The 14954-nt window shown below is 40.0% G+C and overlaps 1 protein-coding gene across 2 annotated transcripts; it reads right to left on the reverse strand.

Moving 5' to 3' along the window:
• Positions 1–4087: 4087 nt before the first annotated feature.
• On the reverse strand, positions 4088–14363 carry LOC127431922 (zinc finger and BTB domain-containing protein 14-like). 2 transcript variants are annotated; one of them, XM_051682583.1, is made up of 3 exons: positions 14204–14360; positions 11611–11905; positions 4088–5962 (listed from the first exon to the last, which is right to left on the reverse strand). In XM_051682583.1, exon 3 carries the CDS (start codon positions 5959–5961, stop codon positions 4630–4632), a length of 1332 nt encoding a protein of 443 aa, XP_051538543.1. In that variant the 5' UTR covers position 5962; positions 11611–11905; positions 14204–14360; the 3' UTR covers positions 4088–4629. The 2 variants fall into 2 exon arrangements, with proteins under 2 accessions (XP_051538543.1, XP_051538542.1); XM_051682582.1 differs by lacking the exon at positions 11611–11905 and having other exon boundaries at positions 14204–14363.
• Between the last annotated feature and the right edge of the window lie 591 nt (positions 14364–14954).

The raw sequence follows: 14954 nt of genomic DNA on the forward strand, positions 1-14954 counted from the left end.
GTCACAAGCAGTTCTTCGATTTATTAAAAGCAAGCAAGGGGTGTATAATGGTTCTTGTCACACAAGGCTGGTTACACCCCCCCCCAGTCCCCATATATGGGGTTGTTTCCTCTCGTTTACAGAAGTACATTCTTGTCAAGTACATTTTGTGCTCAAGACAGTGCCGAAAACATACAAAGCAGATAAGCAAGCATCAGCATAAAAAGGTCACATTGTTCCATCTGAGCCTTATTTCTCACAGAGATATAACCATTTAAAAAAAACAGTTACATCTTTTTGACCCGGGCTTCAGTTGTGGCTTTACACATGATATGTCCATTTTTTTATAAATATTTACTTAAACACTTCACTTACATTTAACTTCTTTCTCAAACTCTCTCACACACTTTTTTGTCTCTTACTGGGACTGCACACACACACATACAGACAGACACACTCAGACAGACAGACAGACAGACACATTCCTGTAGAAAACACACACACACACACACACACACACATACAGACAGACACACTCAGACAGACAGACAGACAGACACACACACACACACATACAGACAGACAGACACACACAGACAGACACACACATTCCTGTAGAAAACACACACACACACATACAGACAGACACACTCAGACAGACAGACAGACAGACACACACACACACACAGACAGACACACTCAGACAGACAGACACATTCCTGTAGAAAACACACACACACCCACATACAGACAGACTCACCCACAGACACACTCACACACAGACAGACACACTCAGACAGACAGACAGACACACACACACAGACAGACACACACATTCCTGTAGAAAACACACACACACCTACATACAGACACACTCACCCACAGACACACTCAGACAGACAGACAGACACACACAGACAGACAGACACATTCCTGTAGAAAACACACACACACTCACATACAGAGACACACTCACTCACATACAGATAGACACACTCACACACAGACAGAAAGACAGACAGACAGACAGACACACACACACACACACACAGACAGACACACACATTCCTGTAGAAAACACACACACACCTACATACAGACACACTCACCCACAGACACACTCAGACAGACAGACAGACACACACACACAGACAGACAGACACATTCCTGTAGAAAACACACACTCACTCACATACAGATAGACACACTCACACACAGACAGAAAGACAGACAGACAGACAGACACACACACAGACAGACAGACACTCACACACAGACAGACACACGCACGCACACAGACAGACACTCGCACTCACATACAGACAGACACTCACACACAGACAGAAAGACAGACAGAAATACAGACAGACACACACACACACACAGACAGACACACTCACACACAGACAGAAAGACAGACAGACACACTCACTCACAGAGACAGACACACACACAGACAGAAAGACAGACACACACACACACACTCACAGACACACTCACACACAGACAGACACACAGAGACAGACAGACACACACACAGACAGACACAGACAGACAGACACACACACAGACAGACACAGACAGACAGACACACACAGACAGACACAGACAGACAGACACACACAGACAGACACAGACAGACAGACACACACAGACAGACACACACAGACAGACACACACACACACAGACAGACAGACAGACAGACACACTCCTGTATTAAACACACATGACAGATGTAACACACATAAGGTTCTACTGTCTAAAGGGGGTGTGACGAGAGTTCATGCATACATTAGTGTAAATAGAGCTTGAAAGAGGAGATTGTTCATATTTGACCAGCTTACAGTATTTTCACACATCAACAGTTCATGAGAGTAAATAGATTTATCTTAAATACAGAGTAAAGAAGTATTAATGTTGTATACTTGAGTTGTACAGTTGTTTGATGAAGTTTAGATGAAAAAGAATACGTTACTTTCAGAACTTTTGATCATCAAGTTGTATCGAGCAGTTATGAGTAATAGGAAAATCTCACTTTAGATGTTCATATAAATTGTATATTATGTTATATTTTGATCAAATTTCACAGAAATGTTGATAAAGATGTCTTCACATGTATTACACTGGTTTTGCTGTAGTTAATGGATATTTTGAAATGTCAAAGAATTTCTACATTTTATTATTTAAAAAAAAAAAAAAGGCATATTAATGAATAACTTTTATAATTGTCAGTACACCTGCTAAACATATCAATCTTTTTACATGTATGAACAGTTAAGAATCTAATAATGACTTAAAATATAGTGTTAGATGAAAACTATCAAGTTATGAATGATTTATAAGCTTTAATTTCACCTGGTCAAAGATGAATGCAGATTCTGAACTCTCCAAAAATTGACCCCATTGACTTCCATTGTAAGTGTCTCACTGTAACAGATTTTCGCTTTTTTTTTTTTTTTTTTTAAAGAAAAGGAGGGACGACTCAATTTTTTTTGTGGTAATCAATATTATGACAAATGCTGTCGATTGATCTTAACTTTTACTGAACCTGGAATATTCCTTTAAACGATAACAGCTAAAATTTACTGCATATCCTAAACATTCATGCAAGAAATAAACTGATTCTCTTATTCTGATGAGGGGAAAACCGCAGTGTAAATTAGATGACTTAATCCCAGTTTAAACCAACATTTACTCGTTTATAACACAAAATAAGACCGATTTATTTTTTCAAGACTAACTAAAACCCGCACTGTTCGAAGACCATTTATGATGCAAAATGACTTAGTTCAACTTGTACCTGAGACGGATCTCTTTGGCTTCAGGGAAAATGTTACCTGCCTCAGTCACACCTGAAAGTTTTTAAGTTCCTCGTGCAATCAACTGCGCAAAATCAGCCGCAGCGCCACCTGCAGGAGTAAAACCAGAGCTGCTGCAGCAGAGACGGGCCACTTCTATTAGAACACCCAACGGATGTACACAGGAAGTCCCGCCTTACAGGTAAAAGAGCCAATCACCTTTTAGATACAGACATCACCTGTCAATCAACTCGAGAACACGCAAGCGCATTACTATAAAAGATAGGAAAAGTGCTTTTTTTCTTTTTTAGCGTAATCTGAGATAAAGAAGCACCATATACGATTCCAGTGTTGTCATATTTTACTGCTGATTTGAAATATGTTCTTTGATCGTCATCTTGATCAACCGTTATTGAGATGTCGGTCTTTCCCCATTCAAGTAGATATTAGCTATACTGTCATGACTGGAAATAACCTCCCGAGAGCGTCCCAAACATGACCAACAGTGGACCGACTTCATATAAACACTTTGATAAAACTTACCCGCGCATGAACGTCCATCAGAGGTTCAACCTGCAAACTTTCAATATCTTTCACTGATGATCTCAAACATGCAAAAACATTTTTAAATCCACTCTTGCTCCAATTCAAGACATTAATTAAACTTTAATCCACAGTGAACACAATTTAACCAGTGTTTTCAAGAAATATAGGATTCAGTAAATAGTACAAATATGGGGCACAACCAATGCTATAACATCATATTCAGGATTAGATGGAATAAATGTCATTATTTGAGAATGATCTATCGAAATAACCCATATTGGCCGACCAATAATCTGAATATTGGGGGGAACATGTGTCCTTAAAAGGTGCTGTAAGTGATTTCAGCCGTTCTACTTCCACGAGACTGAGCTGTCTAATTAGCCACGCCCCTCTTTCCAAAACCCCGCCCTCCAAAGTTACCAAATGAGCTTTATTGAGACCGACATCGTGCAGAAACTGTTGTCAAAAACAACAGTAGCAAAACAGCGCCCTCGGCTGACAACTGTTATGAACAACATGGCATAAAAATGGCATTAAGCCTCAATAATTCGCTGCAACTAAAATACTATGAGAACGCGCAAAATTATTGACAGGTCGAAAGCGTCATTGTCCACGGACACATTTTTGTTTGCTGTTTACAGAGTCTAGAGCTCTCACAGAGACTGGTGAGATATCTCATGACACTTATTTCATTAATACCTCTCAGGGAGTAGGAACATTTTTTTGCATACCTTTCCATGAAAAAAAAATCGCTTACAGCACCTTCAGTGTCTATGGTACTTTATGAGGAGTTCTTTGTGAAAAAAAAGATACACATGTTCATGAACAGTAACCAGAACACACTACAAACATTTCAATGATTCACCAGTCATTTATTACAGCAAAAATATCTCAATGTGTACATTTTTCCCACCCTTTAGCAAGAAACTGATGGAATGATTGACCAAAGGCTTGTTCATTCAAATATGTTCTTTTGTCAGAATTACAAATCTCCCACGTGTCCAGTTTATTTCATGAAACCGGCACTGTCCAACTGCAACATGTTTGTGTTTCATCGTCCATCTGGCTGTCACAAATACTCAAATTCACTTGGTATGAAATGTTCAATTGGAGAAAAATGCACCATTTACATATAAAAGAAAGCAAAAAATGAATCAGTGTAAATCAAATTGTCTAAAATTAAAATCACTATCAAGACCTGCGGTTCAAAAAGTTCAGAAAAACGACTCCAATGAGGCCCACCAAAATGATAAGACTACACCATTTTAGCCAAATGAAAGGTCTATGAAGGGACCGTTGAGCGTGTTAGGAGCACGCTATAGACTCCAGCTGTTGCTCGGCCTCGGCGGCCATGGCTGCGGCCTGGAGCTGTTCGGTTTCGCTCTGCAGGCCGCTCGACGTCAACTGTTTGCGTTCACTGTGCATGTTGTTCTCGTGTCTCTTCAGGTCGGACGCTTTGGCGAAGGCCTTCGTACATGAGCCGCACACAAACGGCTTCTCTCCTCTGTGGCGTCGCTCGTGATCCTTCAGGTGCGACTTGTGCTTGAAGGCCTTTTCGCACATCTGACAGCTGAACGGCCGCTCGTTGCTGTGCACTCGCTCGTGTTTCTTCAGGTCGGGAGCGCGGATGAACGACTTCCCGCAGGAGTCGCAGCTATAGGGCTTGAAGCCCGTGTGAATTTTCAGGTGTTCCTTCAAATGGGCCTGCGTGGTGAATGCTTTGGTGCATATCTCGCAAACGAACGGTCGGTCGGCCGAGTGCAGTTTCTCGTGTTTCCTCAGGCGGTTTTCGTCGACGAACGTCTTGCCGCACACCTGGCAGGCAAGCTGATCTCTGTGCCCATAGAGTAGATACTCAAACTTCATGTCGCCGGTGGCCGTCGTCCATCCGGGGGGCTGTTCGTCCTTCACGTCACCCATGCTGTCTGCGAATGACAGCGTCTGCGAGTGAGCCGCCAGTTCTTTGGGTTCCGTGTCCATGGCTTCCACCTCCTGGTCGTAGCAGCTCACCTTATGTACCTCTTCTTGTGCTAACTCTTTCAGGATGGCCTCCTGCACTCTCAGGGCGTTGTTGGGTGATTTGTCCAGGTCGTGATTGCTTTGAGCTTCCTCCACAATATCATCAGAAGGAGCATCATCTTGGTCCCCGAGCACCTGAACGTCGTTGTCTTGAGTTAATGGAGGATCTTCCATTGGAAGACCCATTTTAACCATGTCGTACGGAAACTTGCTGGCGTTCCTGGGGTCATTTTTCTCATCGGTGGACATGTCTCGCTTCTGAGAGCAGAGCTTATCCAGAAACCGGATTCCTAGTATCTGTCCTGAAGACATCATTAGATTCACATCTTTCTTCTTCACAGAAATCTTGGCGGTGTACATGTAATTGAGCACTTCTTCAAAGATGTCTGAGCGGATGAAGTCAATCTCTATGACGGAGGAGCTATCCACCTCATGTTTCTTGAAAAGCTTTTTGAAGTAGTTGCTGCATGCCGCTAACACACAGCGATGCGCCCTGAATTTCACGTCCTCAACGACGACCGCGATGTCGCAGTGATCACCCTCCAATCTCTGCTCGTTCAGTAGCTTCAGAAAGATGGTTTTGTGCTCATCGTCCACATACTTCACAGTTTCTGACATACTGGAGGGAACAAGAGAAAGTATGAGAATGAATTAATCTGAAATGTTATTCTAATAGATTAATACATTACTAGAGGTAGACCGATATATCGGTGTTACCGATTAATCAGTGCCGATAGTTTCTTTTTAGAACTATCAGTTATCAGCAAAAGTCAAAAAATCTTAGTTGCTGATATATACAGTTGTGCACAAAAGTTTGCATACCCTTGGAGAATTGGTAATATATGTACCATTTTGAAAGAAAACATGAGTGAGCAGGCAAAACACATTTCTTTTATTTCTTATGGGATACATATTAGTGCCCGACCGATATATCGGTCGGCTGATATTAGCCTTTCACCGATATATCGTTATCAGCATATATTTTACCGATATGAAAACTTTTTTTCAGAACATATAATGCAGAAAACAATACTTTAGAATTGGTGTCATAGCGCAGTTTGTCCAGCAGTGCGCCCCGACTCCACTGTTTATAGACAGGGCGGAGTTCAACGGTGTGGATTTGAGCGGTCTCTTCCCGTTAAATTGCTAACTAGTTTGTGAAATACATACTGGAAAGTTAATAAAAAATTACCCCATCATTTTATATAACTAATATAACGTTAACCCTGTCCCTGACAACCATGTCAATCATGTCTGTTTGCTGTTAGTCAGCTATAGTTTGTCAGTGCAGTCAGTAATGTGCAGATTGAAAGGTAAACATCAGTGAATCTTTTTGCAGCTCAGCAGACAACGGTGTGGTGGTGGATTGTGTGTGGTGAGTGTTGATTTCACGCTTCGCTGTTGCCTAGTTGGTGAGATGCAATGCTGGAATGGAAATAAAGTCCATCTTTTACCTATATATATATTTTGAATGTGTTGAAACTTGACACCGGGCGACACACCATAAAAACGGCACCGTTAGATTGGTTTCATGCTGAAGAGCCGCTTAAAAGTACGTTTATTTTCTCTCTCTCGTAAATATAAATTAGTGTAAATGCCAACATCATCATATATGTCGAAAGGACTGATGCCTGTCAACCAAAACATGAGCTCATTCATGTCATTACATGAGTCTGCTTTTTTATTCCATCAGTTACTCCTGGTCGGAGGCTTCTGTAAATATTAGTTTATACGTAGGGTTACGTTCTACCTAAGTTTAATGGTGCAACGCTCAAATATTTAGTAGAGCGTAAATTTTGACTTGGTGCCCATTTACAACTAGGCTAAGTTGAAACTTACGTATAGCTGGTGCAACCGGCCCCTGATGTTTATTTAGCTATTAACACAATAAAGTGATTTGATTTGATTAATTGTATTTTTATTCTTTATTTAAATGGTCAGCAATGAACTTATACTAAACATACAGTACTGATGTTAATTAAGCTATTTATTTTATTTGTATTTATTCTTTATTTAAATGGTCAGCAATTGACTTATACTAACAGTACTGATATTTATTAAGCTATTTATTGTATTTTTATTTATTCTTTATTTTCTCAGGGTTCATTTCTAGAATTTGTTGACACTGTATAATAATAATGTCAATTGTTCTTGATAAAAATATTTGTTTAAGAAAGCAGCCTTCTGAGTACCTTTGCATTGTCATATCAGTGCAAAATCGGTGAACAATCCACATAGAAAAGGTCTGTTTTCATTCCAGCTCAAAAATTAACTATATCGGCCACCATATCGGTAATCGGTGAATTTCCCCCCTCTAAAATGGGTATCGGTCTCAAAAATCCCATATCAGTCGGGCTCTAATTCATATTCAACTGTAGGTTATAACAGAATGGCACAATCATAAAACAAAACATGGTAACAAAGAACAAAATGAAATGACCCCTGTTCAAAAGTCTGCATACCCTTAGTTCTTAATACTGTGTATTGCCCCCTTTAGCATCAATGACAGTGTGCAGTCTTTTGTAATAGTTGTCTATGAGGCCCCAAATTCTTGCAGGTGGTATAGCTGCCCATTCGTCTTGACAAAATGCCTCCAGGTCATGCAAAGTCTTTGGTCGTCTTGCATGAACCTCACGTTTGAGATCTCCCCAGAGTGGCTCGATGATATTAAGGTCAGGAGACTGTGATGGCCACTCCAGAACCTTCACCTTTTTCTGCTGTAACCACTGGAGGGTCAACTTGGCCTTGTGCTTAGGGTCATTGTCATGCTGGAAAGTCCAAGAGTGTCCCATGCGCAGCTTTCGTGCAGAAGAATGCAAATTGTCTGCCAGTATTTTCTGATAACATGCTGCATTCATCTTGCCATCAATTTTCACAAGATTCCCCGTGCCTTTAGAGCTCACACACCCCCCAAAACATCAGTGAGCCGCCACCATGCTTCACAGTGGGGATGGTATTCTTTTCACTATAGGCCTTGTTGACCCCTCTCCAAACAAACTCTATTTTGGTCTCGTCACTCCAAATTACAGTGTGTCAGAAGCTGTGAGGCGTGTCAAGGTGTTGTCGGGCATATTGTAACCGGGCTTTTTTGTGGCATTGGTGCAGTAAAGGCTTCTTTCTGGCAACTCGACCATGCAGCTCATTTTTGTTCAAGTATCGTCATATTGTGCTCCTTGAAACAACCACACCGTCTTTTTCCAGAGCAGCCTGTATTTCTCCTGAGGTTACCTGTGGGTTTTTCTTTGTATCCTGAACAATTCTTCTGGCAGTTGTGGCTGAAATCTTTCTTGGTCTACCTGACCTTGGCTTGGTATCAAGAGATCCCCGAATTTTCCACTTCTTAATAAGTGATTGAACAGTACTGACTGGCATTTTCAAGGCTTTGGATATCTTTTTATATCCTTTTCCATCTTTATAAAGTTTCATTACCTTGTTACGCAGGTCTTTTGACAGTTCTTTTCTGCTCCCCATGGCTCAGTATCTAGCCTGCTCAGTGCATCCACGTGAGAGCTAACAAACTCATTGACTATTTATACACAGACTCTAATTGCAATTTAAAAAGCCACAGGTGTGGGAAATTAACCTTTAATGTCATTTAAACCTGTGTGTGTCACCTTGTGTGTCTGTAACAAGGCCAAACATTCAAGGGTATGTAAACTTTTGATCAGGGGCTATTTGGGTGATTTCTGTTATCATTATGATTTAAAAAGGAGCCAAACAACTATGTGATAATAAATGGCTTCATATGATCACTATCCTTAAATAAAAGACATTTTCCTTTCATGATCAGTCATATTTTCTAAATCAATGCCAAAATTTCACAATTTCTGCCAGGGTATGCAAACTTTTGAGCACAACTGTATATATATATATATATATATTCCTACAGTAGCCTGTAACAGCAGCCTCTAGAAGTGAAATAAAAACAATATCTGACACCGACTGGGGATCTAAATCTTTCGTCATTGTTAATATTCATCCATATTTTTATCCTCACTTTAATGCATATTTTGATAATTTGATTAGATAAATCAACAAGTGTTCTAAATTGAAGCAAGAGCATGCTGGAATTTTGTTCATTTTTTACATTTTGTTGCCTCTGTTTGTGCCCATCGTAGTATGAAAAGACTAAGATTTTTTTTTTACATTCTATAAATCGATTTTAAAAAATAATGATTATCGGCCTAACCAGCCACTTTAGTTATCGGTATATGTAAAATCCACTGTTGGTTTGACCTTTATACATTACTACATAAACTGGTGTTTAATTAGCAATACGGCAGTAACATGGTACAGTGTAAGAATTAAATGGTAATAACATAGTACTGAATTATTACCATTTTCATATATAGTAGAACTGCACAATTAATAGAAAAATAATCAGTTCACCACAATTTACTAATCGTGAAGTGTCAATTACAGTCTACTACCATTGCGTCAGAATTAGAGGTCGACCGATATATCGGTTTTGCAGATTAATCGGCACCAATAACAGATTACTGAACTATTGGTTATCGGCAAAAATCCACACCGATAGTTTTTTCCTGTTGTGTCCGGTGCTGTTATATAGTATGAGAGCGATCTCTGATACCTTGTGGTGTTTGTTTTGACATGTGAGACTACACTCTGCATGGAGCAGAACACTTCAGATGCGGACTTAAAACATCAATGAAAAGGTATGTATACAGACACTACAGTACATGTTGTCATATCATTATAAAGTAATTAATTTGTTGACTAGATGCTGCATTAATAGAGAACAGCAGTATGTTTGCTGACAAGGCTGAGAGGACACTAACATTAAAGCTAACCTCAAGCGGTTAGAACAATGTGACAAAAATACACGCAAGTCCTACCCAAATGTTTAAATGTCACGATTGTTCCCATCTATTTGCATTAGTTTATATCCAGCTGGTCACGTTTACGCATTCGTTAGCCAGCTAAGTTGCATATTTAAAGCTAGTGACGTGAGAAAGCAAATTAATATCTTCATGCAGCCGAGAGATACATATAAATAAATCAGAAACGCATCTGATTTCAATTCAATTTTCTCATCCTCACTGTAATACGATGACTTCAGATCGATCACGTTCTTGCGCTAATAAAGGCGAGACACAGTGCAACAAATACAGTTGAACAGAAAGCTCTTTTTAATTAGACACATCATCTAATAAACAGCGCTCCTACACGAGACGCTGAATAAACAAAAACAAAGAGAAACAAAGACGATCGTCTAGCGTGTTTACATAGAAAAACAAATGTACGGTTGCAAAAGTGTTCAGTGTGAACAGCCCCTTACAGCTGGTGGAGGTCTTTGGCCGTTGTGTCTTGCGCTCTTATAAGCATTTCTCAGATTATGAGTTGTTTAAATGCTTTGTCAGGAAAGAGGTTCAACTTGGAAATGTGTGTCTCGAGATTCTCGCATTCAGTTCCAGTCTGTTGTGTTTCGTCTGATTGAACAGCCCCTGACCTGTGCTCATAGTCTGAGCCGCTTCACCACTGAGTTCAGCCGAATACCTCTGCTATCTGTGAATATTGCTACTCTACATACAACTGTACTGAATAAAACACAATGTGCTATTTCACTGTTATTATGAAGCTTGAGTCTGGAGTATTAGGAATCAGTGCAAGTGTAACACCATGTGAACTGTCTATTTCAGCGTTTCCCCCCTCATTTTACTTTTGACTTAACATTTGAGAATATGGACCGACTAAAACTTTTTATTTATTTATTTTATGCACATTAGTTGAAAATGAAATGCTCTTTTTTTAACAGCCAGGATAGGAATGTTCTTTGCAATAATATAACGGTGCTGAAATGTTTATGTATTTATTGCACCCTCTTGTGGACTACGGAAACAACGTCAATTTAAAAATCATCTGACTTTAAAATTCGAATATTAGTTCATATATATTACTATTCAGGGCTCGACAATAAGGACTGCCCGATGACCCGGGGCCAGTGTGAGAGAGATTCGGTCCAGTTGCTAGAACTGTCACTTGCCCGATCGGGCCAGTGCTGCATTTATAACATTAGTGCAAGAAAACAACAAGTGAGAGAGCACAACAATTACACAGAGCGAGCGAAGTCTTCTAACCGAGGAGCGAGCGCGAGTATATTTATCTCGCAAAGATGCGTGAGCGCATAATATACTGGATGTCGTGCGCAGACACCGAGTGCACTCTCCGAGCACTGTCCTCGCTCTTTTATAAGTGTCTTAGCAGCAGCTATTACCAATGTGTAGAAAATAGAAGAAAAAAACTCACTTAATGAATTTCGTAGCGGGATTTAAAGTCTTGTGCAACAGTTTAAGTATCCCCGCACATTCCGTGTTCACAGTGCGTGAAATCCCCACATCTCGTTTTTACATGTTGGTGAAAAGCAGTAATCCACACACAGGAACACAAGAAATCAACAGTTTCTTTCTATAGGACTGAAAATCCATGTCTCTCTGTGCATATGTCTCATCATCATCATCATCATCATCATCTCTCCGTGCAGTGTAGACTGTTTAACACGCATGTGCTCTCGTAAAGAGACAGAGCGCTAGTTTTATTCCCACTGTAAAAAAACAAACACATTTTCTCTCATTAATCCTCCTTTAGAGATGAAGCGCCGAATGAGACGTAATAAACACAGTTATACACGTGTCTGGAAATCACGAGCTGCTCAATATCCAAAATGTAAGTATAGATTTAATTAGGTTTGTTTCAAAATGTAATCATTAATTGGACATGATAATAGCGTTTGATATGAAAAGAAGTAAGATCACTATGACTATTAGGCTATTATTATCAGAGCTGTTCAGCTGCAGGGTGAAGATGAATATTCATATCATCCTCATGAATCACCAGTTATATTTCTCATTTCTGGACTGTGCAGGTATTTTTGTATTTGTGCATCAGTGTTATATACACATTATTAATTCACAGATTAGGCCTAATATCTCCCTAATGTATATTACACGTCACAACCGATTTAGTAGCAAGTCTGTTCTCAGGGATTCATATGTTTATTACATTCAGACAATAATCACATCTTTAACTCAGTGATTAAATCTTTGATCCTGTGTGTGAATACACTACACATGACTAAACGTGTGACCGAAAACACATCATCTGCACAACAGAACTCTTCACTTAACTCATGTGTAAATGGCAGGACGGCTGAGGTTAATGTGATGTATTTATGAATTGATATCTGTAAAGTGGGGATTACATATGGCATAAATCATATCTTGCAAATTATAAATGTGATTCAATTTTGACCGGGCCAGTAGAAAAAATCCTTAGCGTTGAGCCCTGCTATTTACATATTTATTTCATTTAAAAAGTACAATACATTTTCATGGTTCAGTCAGTACTGTTTATTTTTGTAATAAAGTTCAGCACTATTTTACTTTGAGTGTTATTTTTTCGTTCAGTATCAATTTTAAAAACTATCGGTTGATTAATCGGTTATCGGCAGGTACTGCCCAACTTATTTATCGGTATCTGTAAAATCCACTATCGGTCGACCTCTAGTCAGAACTGACTATTTACAATGTGATGTTGTGCAATGATTGAACATTGGAACTAATCACCCATTTCTGTGTAATTTATTCATAATTTAAACAGTTTTGTTTTACATGCTCCTAAAAGGAACACTGTGAAGTTGACCATTTAGGCATGTCTTGATTTACCAATGTATCGGATGGTGTAGCCTACATAAACAATACGGCTTGGACGTAAATCCTATTAATCGAAATTACGGTATCAACTGGAATAATCGCCAATTATTATTTTTCTCAGAATCGTACAGTTGTAATATATAGACTGATTAATGACAGTTTTGATATTATTTGCATGGGCCAATAACTACCCTACAGACGTTTGGACTTCACGTGTTCAGTTTACAAGTGTCTGAGTAAATACTGAGTAAAATAATGTATGCATAGCATTCCATGAGTGGGCTTTTGTGAATATATCAATTCATTTTGGGAATTTATTCATCTTTATATATATATATATATATATATATATATATATATATATATATATATATATATATCTCATTATGCACTTACATAATGCCCCAAGACACTTTAAATAATAATAATAATAATACCGTAGCATAATAACGCATGGCATCACCATGTCAGATCTTCTTTTTAAATAGTGTGGGCAAGTATGCAAAAGCATTTGATTTTGTAGAACATTTAGAAGTGTTTGTTTACCAACATTTGACAGTTTTATTAATATAATAATTGTGTGGAGTAAAAGCAAATTGATTCATAAAGATCAATGAATGCCTGATGAAATAATGTAAATACATGATACAAAAAATAAATAGAAAGATAGAAAACTCTAAGAAAACACTGTTTAATGTGGTTTAATGAAGATTATTAACACTTTAAAGGACACGTGATGTTTCGATACGGGCCACAAACGACAAAATAACTTCATTTACACTCTTCTAAACCGGCGAGGTGTGTTTTAGCACGTTAAATTGTTGCTTTACTCTTTAAATATCCTGTTTGGTCCATATAATTACATTTAATCGGTTATTTTGTAATTTCTGCTCCAGTTTGGTTCTGTTGAAGCTAATTTTAGCATTAGCACACACATCATCTCCGGTGCCTTTAATCGACATTTAATCAAGCAACACGACGATTTCTCCTCTAAACGAGCCCCGAGGAACGGAGAGCACCGAGAGCAGCGGAATGTGTTCGGTAACCGGGCGCGCTGAGGGCGGATTCAGTGGCGCGAGCTGCGCGGAACATGATGAACACTCCCGCGGGCGCGCGCCGCCATCCCGCGCAAAAACATTACGCAATATTCCAGCAGCTGCTTCAATCTGCAGCCAAAATCCGTTTCTTACCTTTATTGTGCTGTTTTGATCCACTGTGAGAGTGTGTGTTAAATGTCACCAGCGCCAGTGCAGAATTTAATACTTTGTTGTTGTGTGCGAGGCCGAGGACGAGCACTGGCGGAAGGACGCGCTGCGCCAGCACGGAACTGCAGTGACCGAAGCGCGTACACGGCACAGCTACGCAAACAGCGCACTCACACAGAGGGACACGGGCACGGCTACGCAAACAGCGCATTCACACAGAGGGACACGGGCACGGCTACGCAAACAGCGCATTCACACAGAGGGGCACGGCTACGCAAACAGCGCATTCACACAGAGGGACACGGGCACGGCTACGCAAACAGTGCATTCACACAGAGGGACACGGGCACGGCTACGCAAACAGCGCATTCACACAGAGGGACACGGGCACGGCTACGCAAACAGCGCATTCACACAGAGGGAAACGGGCACGGCTACGCAAACAGCGCATTCACACAGAGGGACACGGGCACGGCTACGCAAACAGCGCATTCACACAGAGGGACACGGGCACGGCTACGCAAACAGCGCATTCACACAGAGGGACACGGGCACGGCTACGCAAACAGCGCATTCACACACAGGGGGAAGAGTGCATATCTTCGCGCGGGAATGGCGAGTGCATACCGAGAGTAATTTCACAGAGAAATTATAATAATTGGGCTTTAGTTTAATAGATCAGCATATTCATGTAACTGTCTGTCTGCGTGTAATTAATAGGCTCAAAAATCTATGA

This window comes from Myxocyprinus asiaticus, chromosome 41 (assembly GCF_019703515.2).
Source record: "Myxocyprinus asiaticus isolate MX2 ecotype Aquarium Trade chromosome 41, UBuf_Myxa_2, whole genome shotgun sequence".
Taxonomy (NCBI): domain Eukaryota; kingdom Metazoa; phylum Chordata; class Actinopteri; order Cypriniformes; family Catostomidae; genus Myxocyprinus; species Myxocyprinus asiaticus.